This window comes from Amblyomma maculatum, chromosome 1 (genome assembly GCF_055883805.1).
Source record: "Amblyomma maculatum isolate TAMU_Amacu chromosome 1, ASM5588380v1, whole genome shotgun sequence".
Classification (NCBI taxonomy): Eukaryota; Metazoa; Arthropoda; class Arachnida; order Ixodida; family Ixodidae; genus Amblyomma; species Amblyomma maculatum.
Window position 1 is genome coordinate 281,830,673 of NC_139344.1, and position 25,223 is coordinate 281,855,895.

A 25,223-nucleotide genomic window follows, 5' to 3' on the forward strand; every position below is an offset into this window, starting at 1 on the left:
CCACACCAGCTAACACTGAATCGATTCATGTTGTTTCATTGACATCCCCTTAGTTCAATGCATACAGAGTTCAATCTTGACGAAAGACTCACAGATGACAAGAGCGTAAGATCCCTCTTTGGCAAAGGGCAAAGGAGTTAAAGCAGACATACCAATCATTACTTTACCAGATTTGTACTAGTTCGATTATTGAAGAACACCACTCCAGTTGTTTAAAAAACAGAATATGAGACCTTTTCATACACAGCCTAAAGCAAAGCAAGCAAATACACAGGGTTGTAGTCTAGCTTCCTATTAGGGAAGATTGCCTGAAAAGTCAGAACCTTAAGAAAGGCTGCAACTCCTCTGAAACTACCACTTGAGAAGAAGTATGCAGAGATGCATTAGTATCTGTATACACAACCACTCTTTTTCCCTCCATGTAAAAGCAGATCCAAAAGAATTGCAATTTATTACAAAGAATGCAAACCACACAATAAAAAAACAATGCACACATTGTCACAAACGAAAAACAGTAAGAAAGCATCACATATCCAAACCACTGGAAGTAATATGGACTATGAAAAAAAATATATAGAATAGCATGACAAAACAATAAAGCTTCTGAAACTGACATGGTAAGACTTACGCCAGCAAACAAGCCATTCTCAAAAATTGCAAGCAAGGCTCTCAGTACTTATGATCAAGGCATCTCTCTTTGGTTTATGTTTGCATACAGATGCAACTTAAGCCCTCATGTAATTGCCTCTATAAGTGGCTTTATCCAACAGTACACATTTCTTCACACACTTGCTTGACAAACATTGGAATAATGTTTACCTTACTCCGCAACAATGGAAATTTATGAATTGTGACAACAGCACAAAAAATCACTGCCTTTCTTATAATCAAGAGTAGAAGCATAAAATCAGTTTACTACTGGTGTAGCACGTTGAACATCGTGCTCAGCATCTCTCGCTGCACTTTGCTGTCGTGCCATCAAGCTGCGACATGCCATGTCAATGAGTGGAGCTACGAAACCTGTGATGTATAGTTTCGGAGGGCGCACACATTCTGTAGCAATGGCAACTGACATGCCACTGTAGCCTTGCTTGTTGAGTGCCACCAAAAATGTGCATGACCTGTCTGTTTAGACTCCTTCGTGCAATGCGCTGCTCCACAGGCATCACAGCATGAAGTCACGAGTGGGTGGCCCACAAAACCTACAAGGCATCGTTTAGGTTCCCCTTTGTATTTTCTTTTTGGTTTGCCTTTACATTTTCCTCCAGTTTGACACTGTGTTTGCCCTCTGCCAGAACAACAAGTGCTAAAAGCTTTTTAAGTTTAATAAACTGCACTTTTAACTGCACAGCAAGCTTTAGTAGGCCAAATTGTGCCAGCCCAGAGGCTCCAGTATTGAATATATATAGCAGGCTGTGTAATGATATATATGAAATATAAAAATATAAAATGTGAATTTCTCTTCTGCATTTTTTAAAAAAGAAAAAGAAAGTATGAATCCCAAGAAATAAGGCAATCAGTAATCAAAGGGCAAAACATGTATCAACAGGCTACTAAAACTCACTGGCGCTACCTATTTTACTGGACCTCTTTTCTACTGTGCGCATTCAAATCGCTCAATTTGAACAATGGCACAAAATGGCCCACTGTGCACAATGCGGGCCACTTCTGGATAAGGTATGTAATTCAGTATGTTGCAAAAAAACTGTGCTTTAGTTCTGGATTCCGTTTTTTCATCACATTATGCAGGAGCACTTTCAAACTTCCCTCAAAACCTGCCAATGTGGAGTGATCATAGCGAGCATGGTGCCCAAGACGGTGTTCTCATCTTGCACCAGCCCTGTTAGGCAATGGCAGTGTTCTCCGCAGCATCAACACTTCAATTTGTCGATGTGAGATTTTTTTGTGCAAAGTTTACATTCGTTCAACTAATTTCAGTCCTGACAGTGATTATACTGCTGCCCATCTGGCTTTTATTTTTGCCATTGTCTTGGAGACTTCATGGTCCCCAAGCCTCTCTGAAGCTCCATGCATGTTGTGAAAGCTTCCATGCCACTAGCAGCAATTAATTTTTCTCTAAGATAGACCAAGGCTGACCTCAACATTGCACTGTGCCGTACAACAAAGCACTTGAAGCGAGTAATAGATGTTTTCCTCATTTTTTTTTTGCCAAACAGAAGCCATGCACAAAGAGTTCTGTAATTGAATACTCATTTCTGACTTTGTAACATGATATATGATGTATATTCTAAACTGCTTTTATTCTAATATTTCCTTACTGAATATATTTAATATTTTCATGAACTTTTGTTTTTGCATTTTGACATTTTTTTTTTCTTTTGCAAGTAATGCATATCCTTCATTATTTCTTCTGTGACCCTGAACTACTAGCCACATTACTTCGCAATGCAATGGAAGAAAATTTTTCAACTTACGCGTGAATAAATATTCCAGGTGCACTATACTCTGAAATCACCATTCTTCCACAATAAGGAAAGCAGTGGGCACAACCAAAAAGTACACAAAAGTAGGACCTCAATGAGATGTGAAACATGTTTGCACTAACAGTAGTATTGCAACAAATGGTTCTCATTGGAAACAAATGCAAAAAAAAAAAAAGTGTAGGGTTACAAATAATTTACTGCTAGTGCAACTGGTTCAATTTCTTATGCCCTTAAAAAAATCCAGATATGTATCTGTATGTTCAGCTGGAGCCATATATAGTAAAACTATGCTTGAGGCAAGATGCATGCTATCCTAAAAGAATGAATTTCTTACGATTATATTTTTCTGAACATGCATCAAATGATCAAAGATAATCAACTGATGATTTTGTATTTTGGCTCCTGAACAGTGCAGCTGTTGTAGTTGAGAAAGCGTGCTCAATAAAATAAATTAAAACAACCAAATTTTGCTTTAAATGCGTCCCCTCATCACGCAAGTACCAGTGACACGAGACCCAAGCATTTTACAAGGTTAAGTTGAGCTACCCTTAGAACTGTGCTCAGAAATGCGCGAAAAGATTCAAGATGACGATGAAAACCTTCACAGCTGTGACAGCAGCAGGTTTTTGGGAAGAAAGCCTTCATCTATAGACCTTTTTAGAAAAGTGGTCATGGGTGCTGCCATATTGCATACTGGGCTGGGCTCGTAGCCCAAGGAAAACTGAGGATTATCTTCCCGAAACCCGCCCCACAGCCTAGTCCAAACAGTTTTGCTGAGGCTCGTGAATAGGTCAGATGCTCGTGAAAAAGTGAAAAAAAAAAAAAATAAAACTTTCTTAAAAAGGTAAGACACCAAATTCTAGCTACCAATTTTAGCCCATTAGGAAACATGGACAGCTGCATGGGTTGCGTGAGAAAGCAATAGATATTTTATAATTGAAAATTTTCCTCTGATGCTGTTTTGGTTTTAACAGCTGAGTGACTGGTGAGACGTCACAGATGATTTGAGCTCACATGAGGCATACATTAACTATGCCATGGTCGCCACTTTGTTCTTTCAATTCGCACCAACTGTTGCACAAGCCTGCTTAAAATTTGGAAACCAAAAAAGGAATAAACAGCGATTATGTTGCAATTTTCTCATGACTCACTTGGCCTCAACTCATATGTGACATCATAGCTGTCCTTAGGTAGTTAAAACCAAACCTGGAACTGCATGAGAAAAAAATTAGTAATAAACTATTTAGCTGCCGTAGAGTGAATTTCATGTCATCACATGTGTAAACTATTGTCTTGGGCACTATTTCAAAGAAAAGAAAAATGCATTCAAAAATATGGTGCCCATGCTCTTTTAACTGAATAGGAAGTTAGCAAAATAAAACAATAATGAAAACACTCAGGCAAAAAATTATCCTTGAGGCTTTGAAATGATTGGCATCTGCTGTGCGCATGACAGACAAAACACCGTCAATGCTTGCCAGTCTATTACAAGGTGGATTCTTTGCAGCATCTTGTAGGATAACATGAAAGTTCACAAAACCATTAAATGCCACTAGCAGTAAGAATGGCATTCCACATTCATACTGCAATTACGACATTACTCATATTGCACCTGGAGTCCCACTATACAATTCTGTACACAACGGTGTTTGAAAAATGAGCTCACATACTTGTAAATAGAACAAGTATTGGCAACACAGAAGATTAACATGGCTAACCAAGCTGATCATATAGCCCTCCAGAAAGTGACAACATCGTGGATTAAAGAAAACTATAGGAACAAATTTTTTATGTAACTCCCTAACAGATCAACAAGGTCAAAGGGTTTGGTACCTAATACCTATCTGAACTGGAACTCTCAGCACAAACTGTGGTACTAAATAAAGCAGCAAATAAAACTTAGGCCTGTGTGAATATTCGGCATTTTCAAACAATCAGTCAAGTAGTGAAGTATTCGATATTCAATTCGATCCAAATGTTTAGAATTAGAAACTGTAATGTATTCATCTAGAGCAAATGATGTTTCTGGAATGCTTGCTGTGTGTGGTTTCAGTTCAGTGCCACCTCGGGATGACAGTATGTGTACCTGGCAGGTGACTTGTCCCACACTAACCAGAGTTATGCATCCAGTGCCAGAGAGGGCATGGCAGCATGCATCACAGGGACGGTGCCAGCATTCAAACTTTGAGTAGGGATACTGCACTTATGACATTGGCACTGTGTTATAAAGGGAAAACAAATAAAACGAGCACAATGCAGCAGCAGCTTCACACAATGCAAGGGGGCCTGGGCTGCATTATCAGGTAGCATCTTCTTCATACAAGTCTGAAGAAAGCAGCACCTTCTCTATGTGGTCCGCAAAATTTTGTGGTGGCAGATGCCCTCCCTCGCCTCCTACCCTTGGCACCATCATAGCAACCAAAGGATGTGTGGTTGACAGGCAGTGCCGCTCTTCCCCATGTGAATTGCATTAATCAAGTGTGACAGTATGAGAATCTAGCATGAGCACATCGAGACTGGTGGCCCCTCTTCAACATCTGACACGTGCTGGCATGTAGTGTCTATACGTAGTACGTGGAGTCACTGCTTGAGAGCACAATGCAATCACAATTAGGACACGTGGTTGGAGGTCCCACAGACAGGTTTCACAGCCCAAAAATATGTCAACCCCCCCAATTTCCGATGGTCACTTTTGCGAAAGCAGACACAGTTTCAATGTACTCTGGCAGCACAAGACACACATAAACATGGCTTAAAATGGTACCAAAAGTCGACCACACCAATTAGCTGTGTAAGCTGTTGAGCAAATGGTTAGCCTCCGCTCCACAGCACCCCGTGCTGCTGTGGTCAGTGCCTGCACTACAGTGTGAACATATCTGTGCATGCACTCTGCATGGCACGTGGACACCTAAATTTCTTGCACCATGGTCGCGCCAAAAGGAGACCTTTGCAGCATTGCTGCATGCCTTTTTTATGTCAACAAAATGGAAAAGCCAAAGCATATCATTTTCCTGCTGCCAGCAGTCTGAAGCAAAAGCAGCTTTGAATATAGAAATTGGCAAGCCAGGCACAGCATTCGTGGAATTTTCAGGTTGACAGCATCTTTCTCCCAAATATGGACTAGGAGCAGTCATAGCTATGTTTCTTTCAATAAATCATGACTGGTCAATTTCATTGTGGCTTCGATGCAACTGTAAAACTACACAAAATTGTATCTCGCCATAACTCAAGCTGCGATTACAATGTTGGCTTTTATTTTTTCTCCATGCATTTTATACTTTTGCACTGGTGCTTGTTTATTCTAAACACTTGTATTTCACTGAGCGCAAAACAAAACACTCAAGTGAGAGACCGTAGAAATAATAGATGAGTGTGTTGGAGGAAAAAGAATAGAGCGTCAAGGCAGGTTTGGTTAACTCCCCAGTGAAAAGTAAGTTTGCACAATACAGCCGGCGTCCTTCCTAAAGTCGCTGCCTTGGCCCAACAGAGGCATCGCCAATTGCCAACATTTTAACAATGCCTCCTGAAGAACATGCCTGCAGCGTTATGTATTTTTCTGACCACCATAGAGTGTGCGTCCAAGTGTAGCTGAGCTGTCAGACGACACTCTGGCAGGCAACATGCGGGAGGCACAGAATGTTCTTGCAGTTGCTGCTGCAGCAAAAAGTAAGCCTTGTAGAACGCTGTTTTTTGAAATTGTTTGCGTAGTGTGCTTTGTGTTATCGTTCAACACATGATGCATCAATGACTGCAGTTGCTCGAGGAAGAGCGAATGAAATTTCATTTCATTTTGCTGTTGCTGTTGCATTTCATTTTGCACTTTCAATCAGCGAAAGAAGGACGGCATTTGATTTCATGAAATTCCTGCCACCTTATAGCTCCAGAAAAGAGGGTTAAAGGTAATCCAAAGAAAAAACTGGCAGCCAAACACAACCTGAAACTATTCTGTACTTTGTAGCAAGTATTTCCAACAAATGTACCAAGTAAGAAGGTACCAAGTTGCCGATGTTTAATAAGGGTTTTGTGCTAAGCATTTTCAATCAATGTCTGCAGTACCTAAGATGGGTTCCATCATGATGACAGCAGCATAAGGAAGTGAAAATGTGAAGACTCATCTGCGGACATCATCCATAGTTCTCAACCTGGACAGTCGGACATGAGCCCCATAGAGGCTTTTAGGTTGCGTCTGTCTTACTCTCATTCAGCACCCAGACAAACGAAAATTATCAGTGGTTTTCCTTGACTGAAACAGTTGCGTGATATGTGCTCGGAAATCTTGAAATGAAAGGCTCAAGTCTGGCTATTAATATGTACAAAAAAGAACTCAAATGACTCAAGGAAAAATGCTACATAAAAACATCCCTTCAGATTGTAGCAGATTCCAAACACAACAAGAAAGCCAGGCTATAACTTGATCAGGTTGTTAACCATAAGGCAAAAAAAAAAAAAAACAGTATGGAGTGAGACCACCGTCAGATATTGCATCACTCTGGGCAATGTTTCCACCAAGTGCTAGGTGCATCTTGGGACAGAACAACTGCTTGCCCTGCAAGTAGAACTACACTACTACAAAAACATAAGGGCAGCTACTCAGGTGATGTTGGGTTCAGTAGCCAGGTCAAGAGAAGATTAAGCCCTGAACTGGAGTGCTTAGCCACCCCACAATCAAGGGTGTGAAGCCTCGTCATAGATGAGATGTGCATCAAACAGAAGTTGCAATATCGCAGGCAGAGGGACGCATTTTTTCGTAGACATCGATACCACCCCAGACCTCAACTATCTCTTGAACTTGCAGGGAAAGGGTGAGCCCTCCACTTCTTTGTGCATTTTCTGCTCAGCAGATTGCATGCCAGATTTGATATTCCTGCCAGATATTTCTTCACCAAGGGATGCACAAGCGAAGTACTGACAGAAGTGATCAGGCATGTAGTAAAGACCTTGTCACAGGCAACCACAAGGTCAATGTGACTGCAATGGACACCTTATTGCAAGGGCAGCCACAAATAAGAGTGCCACATCCTGTAGACACAACCAGGCACCTCATGTTGGCTTTCAACAAGTCACACAATAAAGAACGCATGTCCACAGTTGTCAAAGAAAATGGAAGCAGAGAAAGAAATCTCTCCAGTCTATGTCAGAGAACTGTACAATACAGTCAAACCCGGATATTTCGAATTTTGGTTATATCGAACTCACGGAATATCCCCTTGAAAATCCCATGATATATCGAACTCCGCACCAAGCATTGGACGGTGTGCCTTCTCCAAAGATGATCGCATCATCGGCCATTTGCCGCGTGACGTTTTCAAGCCGCGCGCAGAAGGAATGAGAGGGCACAGTTGGGCGACGGCTGGTCTAGGGCAGCGCCGCGCCCTTTTCCCAAAGGCGCCCGCATCTGCGGTGATCGCTGCCGCGTGCCAGCATGTGATATTTGCAAGCCATGTGCGTGAAGTAACGAGAGAGAGCCAATGCAGCAGTGGTGTTCAGGAGAGGGAAGACGCGATAGAGCGAAGCGCAAGGATGTGCCCACTCTTTATCTCTCCCCTTCCTCTCTCTTTCCCGGTCTCCGTTAGCAGCAGCCCGCACTGCGCACACGCAGACAAGCCAGCTCAGCCCGCTCAGCCCGTGGCAGACGCTTTCTCCAGTGTGTGTTGTGAACGCACTGCGCGCGGCGGCTGACGTGCGATGCGCGTCCATGAAGGCGTCTCGTGGCGTTGTGCTGCACATGCGCAGCTGCGGACGCAGAAGCGGCACCTTTTTTTTTTTCTCTTTTTTTTTGCGGGAGTCGTTCATCCTTGTGGTCATGATGAACATGCGGTGTAACGTATGCTATGACGGCTGCGGACGTTAAGTAGCCGCAATCTTTTTCTTTTGCGAGAGTCGTCCTTACTTGTCGTCAGTAGAACCAAAAACTGGGTGAGTTGGTGAATTTCAACATTATGTACAGCGCAAAAAACGAAGACAGGGGAAGAAACACGCAAACAAGTGCTTGTTTGTTTGCGTGTTTCTTCCCGTCTACGTTTTTCGCGCTGTACATAATGTTACTTGTGCTGAACGTGCCGCGCAGCGTAAGCCATGACGGCAGTGGACGGTTTTTTTTTTTATTTTTTTTTGCGAGTCGTCCATTCTTACATCTATGAATCAACAAAAGCACGCGGTCAGCTGCGATCATGACACAGACTTTTAGCACTGTTTTCTTCAAACGGCATTTGCAGCTATCACGCTTCCAATGATTTTGTGGCAGTGGACTATGCTCGCCCCAAGCGCAGTGTGATAAATCGAACCATGGCTTGTGCAATCAAGCCATCACGGGCACTCTGCCAAGTTCGCTCCCTGTCACCGCTGGATCTATAAAACGCAGTCAAAAGATAAACACGCCATGACGTTATCGCTGCATAGCATCTTGGCGCGCTGCCAATAAATGAGCTGTGGATGCGACGGTCGAAACGGAGGGACGCGCCTCTGAACAGTTTTTTTTTTCAAATTCTCGGGGGCAAAAGTGGGGGTGGGTTCATTATGCAACTGGGTTGATTGCACGACAAATACCGTATCATTTTTCACGATCCCAAGTGACGTCTCAAGCCGATTTCTGTATATCAACTATTTCGTGATTCCCTTCGAGTTCGATATATCCGGGTTCGACTGTATTAAAAAGGGGGCCATGAAGAAGCCTATGCAACTTCTCCCAAGGAAACAAATCTACCCATCCCCCATGGAAAGAAATGGCAGTGAAGCCAGCAATCTAGTTCATTTAACGTCTTGTGACTACTGCCGTGAGCTTTATGAAGAAACAGGCTGGGTAAACATGCAACGTTGTGTTTCTAAACATAGGTGTTTTAAACAGTTGCGTTCATGTGCAGCGTGAAAAAGTGGCTTGTTCAGTGCACATTAAAGATCCCCAGGTGGTCGAAATTACTCCGTAGACCTCCACTACGGCTCCTCTTTCTCTCTATCCACTTTCACTCCCACCTTCCTCTCTTCCCTTACGGTGTGGTTCAGGTGTCCACAGAACAAGTGTGACAGATACTGCGTCTTTCCCTTCCTGTAAACCAATTATTACCATTATTATTACAATGGACATCAGTAAATGTAGCCAGCACATTCATCGGAGCCCCCTGGACACAAAAGAATTTTTAGACATTGATGATCCAAGGTTGTAGTGGCTGGAGCACGAATTCATTTAGTATATGGCAGACCTGGAAAATGCGAGCACCCAAAATAACTTTTTCAGTAAGGAGACTTATGCTATTGTATTCATGACTCGGTTAAGTGTGCACAGTATTAGGTTCCTGCTAAATGAATGCAAATTCAAGTTCATTTTAACACATAAATTTTCAAGTGACCCGATGGGTCTCCTTTTTGCAGCGCACAGGAGGCTGTAATGACATGAAAGACATGTGGATTATGAGAAGTGTTTCAAATGGTTTGGAGAAACTGCTGTGTACCGGCATTGTTGCACCTGCAATATCCCATGCCATTGACAATTCAACTGAGGCTGGGGCTGCCATAACAGCTGGACAGGAATAGAAGTGGCTATAAACGCACTTAGAACATGCGGATGTCATCGAAACCTTTCCATCCAACTCTAGAAATGGCAGCTACCAGCCTTATTAGTGGCTACATAACTCTTGTGGTTTCTGAGAGTTAAATGTGACAGCTGCATAGCTCTGGTGCAAAACCACAATGGAAATGTTGCTGCAGACAGTTTGACTCATTTACCTGATGTAGGAGCTTCTAAGAGTGTTGGAGGGCCCAAAAAAGTTTGTTCATGCTCAAAGGTCAAATGCATCTTCAAAAGCCTCTGAATACGTGCTTGGTCTACAGACTAAATAAAATCACGAGCATGCCTGCCTTGACCTGTGAGAACAAGGATAGCAGCCACAAGGAAGCAGATTATATGCAAGAAGTTCATCAAACCATGCACTTGACGTAACAGACAAGAACAGAGTTATGAAGATATACAGCAATAAACTGCCTTTGTGAAAATTCTTGAAACTGCAGCGAGAATTCATTTTCATCACCATCATTGCACCTATGGATGTTGCTTTTTCTTGTAAATGTGCATGTCTCTGTGCCTTCAAGAGCAATTTTTGATAGTCACAAGTTGCTTGCCTTGTTTTATTCTTCCCATCCCAAAACTTCATCAACATATACACCTCTCCCCTTGTATTCTTTTTTGTTATGCATTGAAGAAACTGTGTACCTGCTGTATTATTCCCAATGTCACTAAATGCATGGGCCCCACAGTAACCTCATGAACTGTATTTTTCTCGTGGAAGGAATGGAGAACAGGGACATGGCTTCATTTGAGATCTGTGAATGTTATTCAGGGAGGTCGAGTTTACCGTTCAGTGAAAGCTCGTTGGAAAAATGACCCAAAACAAAGCAGGCTGCCTTCCAAGGTCTGCCTCATCAGACTGAAATATCTTTCGCAATGGTCCGCTGCGAGGCTGTAATAGACATACACTTTGCAGACTTCTAAGAGCATTAGATATGCAGTATGTGACCCCTGCGGGCCAACCGCTCTCCTGGCAGCTTACCATGATACCTCTGGCTTTTATCTATTGTGTGTCATGCTGGCCTTCTTTTCCATTGGTCACCCAGCCAATGTTTAGAGCTGAGGTAATTATGGACTTCCTTCTGTCCTTATTCTACCTTATGGATTATTTTCCTTCTTTGAGTTGTTCTCTAGCCATTGGCAAAATATGATACAACCATGCACCGTGCAGTGTAGATAGTTATTTTGCAGTATTTCCGAACTTTTCAAGCACTTTCTACAATATAGAACATTTCTAAATGGGTTCCTTCTGTAGAAAAACATCCAAAAGTTATTGTTTAGGCTGCAGACAAAAAAAGCCCAGCAGCATGAATAAGCGGTGTGCACGGCACGCTTCTAGATTCTGAAACTGAAACTGGTGGTAACATTTCAGCACCGTTCTGGCAACCACCTCAGACCTTCTGAGCATCTCCTGCATACTGGGATGTTCAAAAACATGATTTCTGTTTTGAACAATCTAGAACTTGCAGCTCAAAGCTCAAAGAAAAAAGGACGGAATGGCATGATCATGTGCCACACACCAATATCCCCGCCATTGAAACCAAAACAGGGTCATCTTTTGGCGCCACATGGCGGCCAGTCCGTGCAACGTAACGAAAATTGGTGAACCCACTGAAATAAAGGCGTTGCTTTGGGCATGTCTTTCAGGAACAATTGATTTTGGCAACAGAGGACTTCTAATTGTCACATCCCCTGCCAAAGCGTGAAAGCCTGAGATGCCCGAGCATCATTGTTCCATACAATTCAGGTAGGGAGGGGTTTAGTTGAGCCATCGCATGAACCCTAGTCAAAATTAACTGGTGTGAGCCTGCCCATGTCTGAATTAACGAGCGTCTACCGCCACAGGCTGACATGTGCCTCGGCTGGGACCGTGCTTTTATAAAATTTCAAATCATCCGAATTTCCAAATTAACAAGGGTCGAATGAAAAAGATTTCCCTGTATTTGAAATATTCACTACGATATTATTCAAAGAAAATTACTATTCTTTCCAACGAAAGAATATCCTATTTGCACAGTCCTAATCAAAATTTTACATGTTACAGAAGAGATGCCGTTTCTAATGTTTGGTTTTAACTTACTCAGTGTTACAAAAATTTGCCTTTGCCCTAGTGTCAATTTTACCTTACCAGGTAACCGCTTTACGTTAAGGTATGCCCATGTACAAATTGCTAAGCATCACATTGCTTGATGACAACAGAACAACACTAAAACATATTTGGTGCTGCACTCCAAATTCAGTATGGATAAAAATATTACCCAAAAGCAAAACAAACTCTCTGCATGTTTATAGCTACAAAAAACAAATTGATAATGTAATACAAATGTCAACAGGTTCACATTTTACTATATTCAACCAGTGGTCTAAGTGGGTTTATAAAACTCATGCCTCTTGAGATAAAATGATATTAGCTCAAATCAGTACAGATGACATCCATGAATTAAGACTTAAAAGAAGTTGTGCTTGTTGCAAAAAAAAAATGGAAGCACTGTATATGGATAAACCGGATTTGCTGGGAAGCATTGATTTCAATTTACCGTGAGATTCTATTAAAGCTGTACAGTATGTCCCTTCCGCTTTCAGAATCCTATGCAAGAATGCTTTGGCACTTAATGTAAAGGCAAAATAAGCACTACAGGTGTGTTTAGTCTAGATATATAATTGCACTGCTTCAGCTGCATTAAAAAACTATGTGTGAGAGGTATGAAATCTGTATGGAAGGCTGTAAACACCCAGCAAGACCCCTCCTCTAAATGTGGGGCATGCAGATGATTGGGCACCAATACTGGCATACATTAAGCACTAACATTTCTTCCCTATTACATCGCAGCGGCTTGTGGGCCAGCAATTACAATTTACTGCCCTGAGCAGTGCCTAACTGTCCCGTTGACACTCATGAATACTACAACCTATGATGCCAAATAGAAGCAAGCAAAGACTTTGAAAGTAGGCCTTGGCTTAATAGGTAAAAACAAGCAGGTACTTTGGTAGAGACGTGTGGGCCAACCCCGACTAGAGGCCAGTGTAGACTGGGTCTCGGCGGCTTTCTGCTACCAAGGAGCTGATCTCTGTTGGATTCTGTGACTGACGCTTCCACTTGAAGTAGTAGTACCGGGCTGACAGCAAACCTGCCACTATGATGACAGCTACAAAACAGACAAGACGGAAGAAATATCAGCAAACATGCCACCTGACAGGCACAGGTAGAAGACTGGCAAACGTTGCAGCAGATATTTTCATGAACAACAAATATAAACAGAAGTCAGGCACAATGACCCTGACTAGTACAGTTGCACCTTCCTTCAGATGAAATGTCCTCAAACACACTTCTTCAGCATTTCCTCAAGGAATGCAAAAGCTACTACCTTGTGTGAATTCCTGAATGCTTTTTATTTATGCAAATTATCAGAGCTTTTGCAATCTCTAGAATACTCAATACACTTTGCACTGAAATATAGAATGCAAGGAACTGCATTAAGATGTAGTAGAAAACTGCCTATGTATCAATACATGTTCCCGTTGAAGACTTCTTACCTTACTGCCGTATACAACAACAACACGCTAAAACAGTCAACACATCAATATGTCACTTTCATCTTGATGAACCTTTGGCACCATTTAAGATGGCATGAAACTTTGAAAATGGTTGTATATTTTTTTTTCACTTGTATACCTTTCTGTTAAAATCTACTGAATGACGAGTCCTGAAATTTTGTATGAGAGTAAAAACAGTTACGTTACACAAGCTTGGCTCCTACTATGCACTTTGAAGAAAGAAATACATATATGATGTGTTTTTCTTTCTCAGTGGTATAAAACAGCCAACGAAGAATTTACTTTGAATCATAAAAATACGAACTCATTTCAGCTACTGATTTTACTTCTAGTCATGCAAAACACACTTATTAAAATCTGCAGAAAATTTTTTGCTTGTTTACACCTTACAGTTCCTCAAAAATATGCACATAAACCTCCAAAGTGTATTTTTGAAAAAAAAAAAAAAAAAAAGCTGATAATGCTTTTGAAAACTCCCACATTTCAAAACAACATAACAAAGGCTGAAAAACATTTTTCAAGTCACAAATACAAAGTATAATACCGTATATACTCGCAAAATGAACGCTGTTAATTTCCCGACAAAAATGAAGCAGAATTGGAGGGGTGCGTTTATTATGCGGGGTAGATTTTACAAAAACTTTTTCGGGATGGAAAAAAATGTGGTAATGCAAAAAAAAATGCATTAGACAACTTACCTTTCGCAGTTAATTACGTGTACACTATACACAAACAGCTTTTTCTTTTTATTACACTTCAGTCACCTTCGTTTCTCTATGCTTCACTCTTCGTCAGAATCGCTAGACCCGTCATCCAGATCGCTGGCCACTTCCACATCGTGCCCCCACAACTGATCATCCTCGCTGCCATCTAGCGCATTTGCAATTCCAGTCTTTTTGAAGCTCTTTGAGATCAGGTCAGCTAGCAGTGAGCGCCATGCATCCAATATCCAGGAGCATACTAGCTCGACGGATGGCCTCTTAATCTTGTCAGTCGGCATCAGGGTGTGCCCTTCTTGGTCCATCCAGTCTGTGTACAAGTGATACACACTGTCTTTAACCCTTTGTTTTTGCCGTACAGGTACAGCAGCCGCATTCCGTCCAGCGGCGTTTTTGCCGTACGGGTGCTATGCTAAACACATAGCGCTAAAAAAAATTTGAAATTGGGGGCGAGTTTGTTTTCACAGTAAATGGCTTATTCACACAAACATCAAGAGGCTGCAGCTTCGAAGTGAATCCACCCGAACTGGTGGCGATCTCCGTGCGCAACTCCTTTAGCTCCTGGTGTACGTTCTCTCCCAGGTGGTCGCTAAAACTGTCGAGCACGAGGAGAGACGGGAGAAGCAAGGCCCCAGGTCACCGTCCCCAGACAGTCCGGACCTAACCAGCCATTAGGTCTGCCGACATCCATCCTTTTTTATGGGCTCGTACGTGTATGCCGGCTGGGAAGTTGGCCTTCAGCACAGCACTACGCGACGCCATGTTCAAGAGTTGAGTGCGTCAGCTGCTGCCGTCGCGTTAGCTACGTCTGCTTTGTGCTGTGATTTCCGTGTATTTGTTCGCATTCAAAGCAAAAAATGACGGAATAATAGACGATTGACTTGTCCACGCTGCCTGCATTCCAATTTTACTTCGTGAAGCGATACTGCACTGCCAAAACTTTTTGCGAACAGTGGTAACAGCGTAGCTACAAATGGCAAAACCTTCGTTGTTGCTCCGGGGCATTCCTTGATGTGCTACTCAAATACATGCCCATGAAAGTGCAAAGCATATTGATATTGCTTCCGGGTGTAAAACATGTTTGCGATGTCATTACGCGTACACGAAGGAGCTTATTGTTGCTTCTTGTTTTGTTTGTTTTTCGTTGTTTTTTTTTTAATATAGGACTAATGCCTAATAAACACTGCGCTCTGATGGACCTTCACAGTTCCCAGTGAAGTGCGCACTACTGTTCCCATCCTCTGTCTGAACGTTTAGCAGCTGATGCATCTCGTTAGCGTGTCATCAACCGTATAGCAGATCCCATATTCTATATATTACTGGCTAAAAACCCCAACAACGTGAATTTGCCGGTGCAACGCGACAGGTCAACAACGTGCTTTCATGCGCGCTGATCCTCCTTATATATGTAGCTCCTGTTGCCGTCACATCGTGGTTCTATTTCATGAAAATCAATATATAGCAGATACTGTTGCCTGCGAAGCCACATAGCAGAGGTCTGCCTTATACCCAGACGCAATGTCAAGCTTCATCGTGGACGCGTATTCAAGCAGTCCTTTGTGCAATGCGCAGTTTTTGCAGCAAAGCCTTTCTTTTCTCCAATACCGCATTTTTTCTTTTTCTTTCCGTAATTCTTCACGGAATTTTAAATATTTCAATTGTTTGTCGTTGTCCATGTCAGGGATGAGCTCAGTAGCGAGACAGGAAAGGGGGGGAAGAAGGGGGGGGGGGGGGGGGGGCAAACGAAGTTTAATGGCTTTTTTTGCTTGTGAAGATATTGAATGAAAAAACTAATCGCACTGCGTTATCATGCAATATTCGACACTAGCGACATTCTTCACGAAATCGTTTTGTGAAAAAGTAGCAAACGTATACGGGCTGTCGAATGTTAAATGGCGGTTTTCTTTCTATAGCTGCCGAACATAATTTGCAAAGTCCGAATTTATGGGGCATTAAGTCAGTTGACACCTGAAAGAACACAAATGTTTTCAGTGTGGAGCTGTGATGCATGGGACTTTTTTTTTTTACCATATTGCAAAACAACAAACATCATTTGCCAGCAGCAATTCAGGGAAGTAGTAGAATGTACCAAGCAATGGGCATACAGAAAATGTGATGCATACATGTATAGGGCTGGGCACCTTTAGACAAAATAAAGTTGGAAGACATGTGTGCGCTCATTCTTGCTTCTACTTCGATAGCTGCAGTAGCAAACCTCACTGCTAAGCGCGGTAAGGCTCGCTACATACGATATTGCTATGTGGGTAGCTTCAAATGGTTGACAGTTTCAATCCCTACCTTATTACACTGTTTTTATGGCGCGCCATGAAGGTTAAACGACGAAACGGCATTATTCAGTGATATAGATGGGAGAAAAGAAAACTGCGTGGTCCAAATTAAGGCATAAATCGTTTTCAATGCACCTCACACAACTTGCAGAAAAAAAATCTCGCACTAATAAAAAAAAGCAAACAGCGCGGTGATCGCCATCACTATAGCAACAACAATCATGCGAACTCGAGGTAGGCGAGAGCAGCTAAATGGTAGGGGCCATTACTGCCACGTACAGTCAAATCTCGATATAACGAATCCCGCGGGACTGCGAAAAATCATTCGTTATTTTGAAATATTGTTGTAATGAAAAATCTGCGATTATAAGCCAGTGGTCAAACCTAGGTATGAAAATGACGTACCTTGGCAGTAGGCACGTGTTTAGACAAGCAAAACCTCAAGTGAAAAGGTTGCACTAACTCCAAAGCTGATTTATTTGAAGAAATTCATTATTTTCTTCTGCCGCATGCAGCAAACACGACCGCGCACTACATTACACCACTACAGCACATACACTTTCCGCTTTCCGGAACACCTCATCGCGTGCGTGATTGCACCGAGCGATGAAAGTTCAGACTTTGTCCATGTGCAAAAAGAAAAGAAAAAAAAAAAAAAATCGGAGTTTTTTATGACCTTATCTTCAATGCTCCCTGAGCTTTGAAAATCTTGTCTCGGTCTTTCATAGTGATCGCGGCAGTCAATGGGGCAATGCTAGCGGTCTGTAGAGGCCGAATCGCTTTTTCCCTGCGTCGATTTCTTGCAGTGAAAGCAGCTGCGTTCATATCTTCTTGGCACTTCGCTGGCTAATATCATCGCCAATCTCGCACAAACTTCGCAATAAGATAATCAGCGGCAAAAAAAAAAAAAAATACCGTCCCGCACGCGCAAACGCACGAACGACCGAGTCGCGTACGGCACACAACACAGGAAGAAAAAAAACGCAGGCAGCTAGGCCTGCTGGCTACTGCGTAATAAACCATAGCTTCATGGTGGCGCTAGGAGCTGGTCCTAGATGTCCTGATGATGATAGCTACAGCCCACGGACCATACACACAGAAACGGCGGTTTCTGTTTCGTTTCACGCGAGAGTTGCAAGCTGCGGTGCTGTTAATTTTAGCCAAATTCGTAATACTGATGTTCCAAAATTATAGAACAAGAAATAAAATACGTTCGTTATTCCAAAATATACGCTATTTTGAAATTCGTAACTCTGAAATAGTTTTACATTGAAAACATGGCAAATCTGCCGGGGATTCTTAAAAAATTCGTTAATTTGAAAAGTTCGTTAATGTGGTGTTCGTAGTAACGAGATTTCACTGTATATACTCTGAGTCATTTCTTTTGCAAGTCGTGTTCTGGAGACGCATCTCAGCAACTGAAGCCATGGACGTAGTCGACTATATTCAGTTCATCGATGAATCGAATGCGTAAAGACGTTAGAATATCGCGCTGGAATTTAAGAGAGCAGTCTGGTGCCTTTTAAGTGCCGAAACCTGTTCTGTGTGAATACCTGGACGTATAAATATGGGTGAAATCTGTTGACAGCTTGTATGCATGAAACCTTAAAAGCTGAGATGTATTAGCGCAACAAGGAAATCAGGAACAACACTCTTGCACATCTTTTATGCGAAAAGGCGATGCGCAACCCGTCTACAGGCAAATTTAACACACCGTGGGCGATATATTTCGTCTGCCTCAGCACCGGGTACTAATTTGCAATCTTCCAATGCACACTAAATAAGATATTTTACAATTCAGGTGCGCCGTTGATCGAAAGTGCGCCTAGTGCGACAACCACGCAAGAGCCGATTAACACAAGCCTCAAGAAAAAAAAAAAAAAAAAAAAAAGCTCAAGGGATCTAACTTGCTGCTTATTTTCTTCTACACCCTTATTTTAATTTTGCGTACAAGGGGCACAACAGCATGTCGATATTATCGGCAACAACGAGCATTAACGCAGCCGGCTGTGCAATCCCCTATGCCGCTTGCCGCTCTTCAATGCAGCTACCCTTGAACATGGCGGAAACGCGCGCGGCGGCCGATAGATGGCAGCAATTTTGCAAAAGGTCTATAGGTAATGTAGGGTGGTAACCTCCTGCCGTATGCTGTGATAGCCAGCATTACTGTGAAAACCTGCTTCTTGGCGCTTGTCGTTTTGACGAGCATGCTGCGGGCTCCTTTTTCATTGACCGTCTGGCTCATCGGCATGCCAAAGTTATGGTTGTCTGATCGGCGGCACCGATTTGTGAGACGAGAAATGTTCGGTCCCGCCTCAAGCACAGTCCGTTTTACCGCATGAAGCGTGTTGTCCGCCCATTACTCGATTTGAAAGTGGTGGTCACGATGCTGTGCTTCCCGGTTGTGGCTCGCACGTGCGTCCTGATCCTTTCATGCGAAACGACACAGCCTTCCTTTCGCAGGTCCCGGACATATTCTAGGACCTCTTCTTCCACACTAAGAAACTTTCCCGTCTTCGGTCCCCAAAAGGCACGCCGCTCCCGATTCGTAGCATGCAGCTTGTCGTGCTGCTTGCACCAGTAACGCACGTGGACTTCGTCTATTCCGAAATGCCTACCAGCTGCACGATTCCCGTGCTCAATTGCATACTCTACAGCCTGTAACTTGAAGCCAGCCGTGTAAGTGACACTGCGGTTTACCACGGCAAAACGCAATACACAAAACGCACAAATGCAAAAGGCACAAAAACAACGACCAAGTCGGAGCAATTGACAACATTGTCGCAGAGCGGTAATGGCTGCCAGAAAAATTAGAGGGTCTCTTAGATGTCTCTTAAGAGGAGAATGACAAAAGCCTACTCTTCCTCTTTTACCATATGCGTCTCATCGTTTGCCTCTTATTGGCATTTGCTGCAGTGCTACATATAATTATGATTGGTTTACAAGACAGGAAAGGCGATGTATCTGTCACACTTTCTCCAGCAAGTGTGAGTTTGGATGGTACACCATCGCTCCTGTCGCGTGGTGTTCCTTGACGCGCGTTCAAGTGCGGGATTGCAGATGGCAGGAACACTAGACAAGAACACATCTCGCGGAATGTGACAGACCTCGTGCACAACTCGCGTGCACGGGATTTCGTTCCATGAGCCTAAAAGTACGAGGGATGATATCTCGGAAAGCTTGGTTGTGCATGCATTCCACAAGTGTTGCATTTTAAATGCACTTGATGGCACTGAAGACTGTGCACTCTGCGAGGAGGCCAGCGATAAAGAAGTCAGCGATGATGAGGACGAGTAAGTGGGAGCCAGTTAATGTAAATAAATGTCGCTTGCATGCTGTACTTCATGTTCGCAGTTGTTTTTCCGGTCGGCCTACAATCGAGGTTGGATTTTGTATTTTGTTTCTGTGGATTTCAACTTTTGGGTCTCAGCTTAGAATCGTGGCCGGCCTAGGTTCAAGTAAATACGGTAGTACAAACTGCCTTAGGGTTTCAAATACTGAAGGCTGAACTAACGAGCTTTCACAGCAAACAATTATGGCTGCAAAAGGCTTGCTACTACCTTCCAATGCTCATTTCCATTTAAAAAAAAAAAAAAAAAAAAAAAAAAAAAAAAAAAAAAGCAGACTTGCATGCAGCCACACACTTGGGCTTGGCTTCGCCCAGATCACTAGCAATGGTGCCCAATGACAACGAACACTCAAAAAATGCCAAAATGTGTTAGAATTCATATAGCTCAATCAAAGCTTCCTAGTCTCTGACAAAGGGTTCTGACTAAAAAAGTCAGTTCTTGTCAGTAGCTACTATAACATGTAGATCCCTCTGGTAATAGCAACAGAATGAAGAGGCTGAAAGCTTGGGAACTATCAAGGTCTGTTGTAATGAGTTTATACTGCATTTGCTCTTATGCTAATTTAGTACCTAAATCAAGAACAGCGACCACTCCAGCTTTCATTTCACATAAACAAGAGACGGTATAAAACTTACAAATACAGACACCAATGATGATTCCAACTGCTGAATCCGAAATGTAGCAGGAATAGCCATGCTTTACAAACAGTGGCTTGTAGCAGTTAGTTGGATGAACGCTCCCAACAGGACAAACAGCGTCATCAGGGCAGGGAAGGGGGCCACAGTGAGTGCACTACAAAGAAAAAGGTGAACGCATTAGTACTGCAACCCTCTAAAATGGCTGTTTTTCAGTCACCGGCCACAGGGTTGTTTAAACAGCTTAGCGTGGCACTCAATGATTCTATTTGTTAACAAAATCCTCCAAAGTATTCTTGTAAGAATCTCACGTCCTGAATATGACACTGTTCTTATGCGTGCCCACAACAGTGTGTAGTACTACACCTGTTTTGCCCAAAATGTGACAGCTTCACCCTTTTATCTAGAAAGCGCGGTGCAGGGAGCAAGGATTTTTTTTGATGCTGTGGATGAGCTTATATAAGTTTATATGCTATGACTTCACATAATAAGCCCAGCCAGTAAGAGAATGGAAACTGACTGGCATCGCAAAGGATGACATTGATACAATAGGTCTTGCAAGCACCACATCCCGTGTAATACTCAAACAACCAACTCTGCAACACGAACTGCTCATTGCACCTTATGCCTCACAAGCCAAGCTACAAATCCTCAAAATCTGAGTGCCGGCCGTCAGAGCAGCAAATACCTTCAAATGAACACTTTTGCTTTGTACACTTTTGCTGCTGACATTACTTCAAGGTCACAGTTAAACCACAACGCAGCTTTACAGTCACAATTTACATACACAGTTAATAGTTTGATCATGTTCAACCATTTAAAAGAATGAATGTCATTTACAAAGTCCAGATGGAGCTGGCCTCTCATATAGACTAGGGTGCCTCGATGTTCTCGCTTCTGCTTTCAAGGCGGGAGGGAATACACTAATGTACAGTTGTGAGCAAAGGTGGTATGTAACACACAGGCAGTGGCGGAGCTTCTGGAAAACTGCATCGAAACGCCACCTAGCGACAGTGACAAGGACACATGCATGTCGATAAAATGGGGCACCACCACGAATGTTTCGATCACAGATAGCTGTTGCTGGATGGCACTGCAATGCAGTTTTCTCGTGCTCTGCCACCGGGTGCATGTTATATTCCACTTTTGCTCATGAATGTACCACCCCGCGCTGCCGTTGTCCCCTCTCGCAGGAGCAAGTTGTGCCCCACTGAACAGTCTGGTACTCAGAGCAGTGCACGGGCCGTGGTATCTTTGCAATGGCATTAAGACTGCAATAATGAGATTGTCCTGGAAGAAGTCCACATGGATTTTGCTTTCCACATGCAGCTATGAACTAGTGGTTTGAGGTATGTTTAATGTGTGCTGGAGTCCCTCGCAATGATTGCATAAGTCGACAAGCTATTGCAAGCTGATGTACAGTGCGCTGGCTGCACTAAATGTTGACCACTGCTATTCTGTTCTTCTATTCCCAACATGCACCTTAAAAGTTACTGAATAACATATGGTTATGCTACGCTTGTTATATCAGCATGAAGGCTACAAGGCCAGTTTTGTGGGTACAGTAGACTCCCGTTAAGGTGAACTCTCGGTTAAATGAACAGTGGAGGTCGTTTGTTTGGTTTTTCATAGAGTCAATGCAAAAAAGATCTCCCTGTGCAGCTTTACTTGACCATCCGAGCAGCACTTAAGCAGAAGAAAGAAACAGAAAAGTTTTCCGGCGCTGCCGACCATTCGTGCCACCAACGCGTGGCACCCCGAACACTTTGGCGTCGGAAATAAGATCCTGGGAAGGCAGGAGTGTGCCGCCGCTCGTCCTCTTTTACCCTTTTCACGCTCACTCCTTTTCCCTCCCTCACCCCCGCTCACCCCAAACCACCAGCCAAACCCGGGAAAAAAAAAGAGCAAGAAAGAAAAGTGAAAAGAAAAAATTTGCCGACGATTATGTTACTTCCTAATGCGAAATTTGAGTGCAGCTCATCAGCTGTTTCACCTTTTCGATAGATTGAGGCAAAGATTTCAAGAAGACATGTATGTCATTAAAGAAGCTTTATGGTCAGAGAAATAAACTGTGGTGACAGGAGCACACGCAGCAATCGTAAAACGCGCAGTCGCCGCCACGGAGGAAGAGAGGGGCTGGGAGCGAAGCTGGTTACAAGGCACGACGTCGAGGGTGACGATGACGTGAAACACAGGAATGGGCGCCAAAGCGCTGTGCTCTAAAGGCAGCCAATGCAGTTTTTCAATAGTGATCCCGTGAAAATGTTGTCATGCCAGTGGTACCGGCCTCCGCACCTCTGCCGTCTCTGAATAAAGTTATTCAATCAATTCAATCAATCCTCGTGGCGTGCATGCGCGCCATGTATCGCCATCTCCGGCCAACAGCTCAGAAAAAGCTGCTCAAGCTGAATGAGAAGGCCGAAGTTTTGACCGAAGTTTGCGCTGGTCGGCTTTCAAAAACTGAAATAACTGCAAGTTTCGTATTGCAAAAAGCACTGTGAGTGGTATTGTGAAAGTCGAAGCCCAGATTACCAGTGCTTTAGAAGAGGGTGAGTTTGCACCGAAGCGAAAGAGGACGCACACAGCTATGCACAAAGACCTAGAAGACGTTCTGCTTGCCTGGGTGAAGACAGCGCACAGTACGAATTTGCCAAAGAATGGAGTAATACTAAAAACAAAAGAAGAAATTGCACTGCGACTGAATGTCGAGCTCTCGTGCAGCAATGGTTGGCTCGACCGTTTTCGGAGAAGGCATGGACTGGCCTTTCGTTGTGTTGTCGGCGAGGCCGCTGCCGTGGACGAAACGGTCTGCAGTGATTGAGGGCAGAACAAGCTGAATGACTCATGGAGGAATATGACATACAAGAGATATACAATGTGGATGAAACTGCCCTTTTCTATCAGCTGCTTTCGAACAAAATGCTTGCATTTGCTGGTGATAACTGCATGGAGGGCAAGCACAGCAAGCATCAGGTAACGGTCCTTGTGGGCACGAATATGACTGGGACTTCTTCAAAAATGTACAAACACTGTCGGCCACGTACATGGCTCATTCGAAAGCGTGGATGGTGCAGGCGCTTTTCGAGCAGTGGATTCAAGAGAAGGATCATCGATTCCAGAGAGAGAAAAGTTATCTTGACAGTTGACAATTGTCCCGGACACGGTTACATCACTGGACTTTGTCATTCGTCTGGAGTTCCTACCAGCAAACACAACGGCAAAGTTCCAGCCTATGGATCAAGGAGTGATTGGCAGTTTGAAGAATATTGTGTTGTGTTGGGTTTTTTGGCACATAAGCAACTAAGGCTATCATGCGCCAAGAGCAAGGTTAATTTGTTTTGTGAAAAAAGAGGGAAAACGGGTGTGTTTAAACTACAGTTTGTTTAGAAAGTCTCCTTTTAGGAAACAGGTTGCGTTGGTTTTTATGGTGCATAAGCTGCTAACACAATGATGTGGAAAGCATGAGGTCTTAATTTGTTCACTGATGCACACTTGATTTATTCTACAGTTTGTGTAAAACATTTGCTTCCCTTAGAAAACTGAAAACACACAACAAATCTACAATTCCATCTTCACCTAAAATCAGTTTTGGATGAAAAGGAATGTGTTGTTTGTAAAATGGGGTAAAATATTTTTTTCTTAGTGTTTCGAGACCAGTGCATGAGAATAAAACATGGTTAATAGTTAGTTGTTCTCCACATTCTTCGCACTGAGGTTTGTCTTTTTTTTGTCAGCAGAAAATTATGTATCAGGTGTGTGCGTGTCCAATGCGGAGGCGGCATAGTATTACTTCTATGATGGTTTGTGGGGTTTAACGTCCCAAAGCAACTCAGGCTATGAGAGACACCGTAGTGGAGGACTCCGGAAATTTCGACCACCTGGGGTTTTTTAACATGCACTGACATCGCAGAGCACAAGGGTGCCTTGCTTGTCGCCTCCATTGAAAAGCGGCCGCCGAAGCCGGGATTCGATCCCGCGTCCTTGGGAACAGTAGTCGAGCGCCGTAACCACTGCGCCACCCCGGCGGGGTATTACTTCTATGAAATATTCCTGATATTCCGGCACGACCTCCATTCTCCCAAAATGGGCTTTACTAAGTGTAGTTTGTTATTCACTTTACTATTCCAGGAAGACTGCCATTTTTATTTTTGTTTGTGATGTACAAGTTTCATACAGTCTTTGTAGGGTATGTTTATACTCCTCATTTGCTTGTCACCAGCTTTCACAGCACATGTGTCTGCTCTCTCGTTTCCTTTAATGCTCACATGACTCGGGACCCAGCAGAATTTTATGTTATATCCTCGAGCAATGGCTGTTGCTATATTGTGTATTATGTCTTCGAGTAACGGAGCGGCTGCATTTCTTAGATTTAGAGCTCCGAGGACGGCTAGGGAGTCTGTGTAGATAATGCTGTTTGTAACATTCTCTTTTATTATTTTCTCTACGGCAAGAGAAATGGCGTGGGATTCAGCAGTGAAAATAGGTGCACAGTGTGGAAGTCTTATTATTTCCTCGGAATCTCCTCGCACAACTGCACTTCCTGAGTACACTGCTGTTTTCGATCCATTGGTATAAAACTCTGTGAAGCTTCTTTAGTCCTCCTGAAGTTTAAGGAATTCCTGAATAATGTGCTCTTGTGGGGTTTTAGTGTTTGGAAACTGTGTGAGTGAGATC

General features: G+C 43.1%; 1 protein-coding gene across 1 annotated transcript in view; it reads right to left on the minus strand.

The window, feature by feature from the left end:
- Positions 1–3,249: 3,249 nt before the first annotated feature.
- The window catches only part of LOC146206694 (uncharacterized), a 35,503-nt gene continuing 13,529 nt past the window's right edge, over positions 3,250–25,223 (minus strand). The window contains exons 6-7 of the mRNA XM_084591497.1: positions 20,550–20,706; positions 3,250–13,148 (exon numbers count right to left, since the gene is read on the minus strand). Coding sequence (XP_084447623.1) covers positions 13,015–13,148; positions 20,550–20,706 — 291 coding nt within the window. The 3' untranslated portion in view covers positions 3,250–13,014. The remainder of the gene's footprint in view (positions 13,149–20,549; positions 20,707–25,223) is intronic.